This window comes from Verticillium alfalfae, genomic scaffold (assembly GCF_000150825.1).
Source record: "Verticillium alfalfae VaMs.102 supercont1.1 genomic scaffold, whole genome shotgun sequence".
In the NCBI taxonomy this organism is placed as follows: Eukaryota; Fungi; Ascomycota; class Sordariomycetes; order Glomerellales; family Plectosphaerellaceae; genus Verticillium; species Verticillium alfalfae.
The window spans coordinates 782,029-783,330 of NW_003315038.1; the positions used below are offsets into that span (position 1 = coordinate 782,029).

The window sequence follows — 1,302 nt, forward strand, 5'->3', positions numbered from 1 at the left end:
CAACAGCGAGAGTCGAGTCTCCTCATCCGAGTTGAGGTGATATTCTGTTATTTGCTTCAGGCGTTGTCGGTAATCGACGGATGGTGTGTAGTCCTTGAAGACGGCCGTAGACCTTTTGGAGTCCTTGCCAAGCGATGGTGCGAAGGATCTGGCGAGTAGACCCCTGTGGCAACCAAGACCTGGTACTGATCAATGGGTCTGTAATAGTAACTGAGGTTGAAAAATGTCTCCTAGTCGCCTGGATCATGGCCTGAGGGGGTCGCACGCAAGGACTCATCCTAAAGCATGTCTAAGGAATGAGAGCTCAGCTGGGGAAGTATGCGTTCGAGGTTTATGCCGAAGCAGGTGTGTGGGATCCTGGCCGACGAGCTACTGGTCCTTCTATAACCTCGAGAGCGCCCGGAATTCAGTGGCGAACTGGTGCGGTTCTGATGGAGTTTATGTTGGTTGTGGTCTCATGAATAAGGAGGCAGCAACGTATCGAGTAAGTGGGTAGCCGACTTGCGCCCGGATCCGACATCCGTATTAGCTGGGGGCGAACCTGTTTACTGGGGCAAATTCAACGGTGCCAACAAAAAAAAAAGAGACTGAGACAGTCCACAAATAAAGATTAATTCTGTATTGAATCTGAAGCCATCGTCACCGTGACAGGGTGAGGTGTTTGAACCATTTGCTGGTGTTTGGCAATCTATGGTGACGTTCGCGACTTGAGGGGATTATGTAAGGCAGGGTCCGTCGACAGGGTGGAGCTCAACCATGGGGCGATACTCAACGAGGCTGTGAAATGGTCTGCCGTCACGGGCACAGGCACGAACTGCAGCGAAGATTGATGGCTATATGCGAGTCAATACTCTTGACGTTTTGACTCAATATCGCTTGTCAATGTCAGCCAATATTGTGCTGCTGTGCAGCTTGGAAAGATGCGTCGGAGGGGAGCATCCCAAGTTCGTACCACGAGGGTTCAGTCGACGGCGTGTAGGCGTACGTGTGTGCAGATGGGATAAGTCACATGAGCATGCGTTATCTAGTGATTTTAAACATACATAGATAGTATACACCGTGTCTACAAGTGTTGACTTCTTTTACATTTACCCTGTTTTCTACATCTAGATCTATGAGGCAGCCTGTGCTAGCTCATTCTTAACCCATCCTACCAACCCACCCTTTGCAATAATTGCTTGCAAATTCTCCGGGAACTCTCCAACCTTCTCCTCCCAGCGTTCACCGCCCTCACCCTCCTGCACCTCAATCTTGCTCCGGGTAATATCCCAGGTAAGAGTCCAGCCTGTACGCCGGGTGAAT

General features: G+C 50.4%; 1 protein-coding gene across 1 annotated transcript in view; it reads right to left on the reverse strand.

The window, feature by feature from the left end:
- Nucleotides 1-1,112: 1,112 nt before the first annotated feature.
- VDBG_00257 (homoaconitase) overlaps nt 1,113-1,302 on the reverse strand; it is a gene marked incomplete at both ends in the record, with an annotated part of 2,750 nt that continues 2,560 nt past the window's right edge. The window contains one exon of the mRNA XM_003008530.1: nt 1,113-1,285. Within this exon, the coding sequence (XP_003008576.1) occupies nt 1,113-1,285 (173 nt within the window). The remainder of the gene's footprint in view (nt 1,286-1,302) is intronic.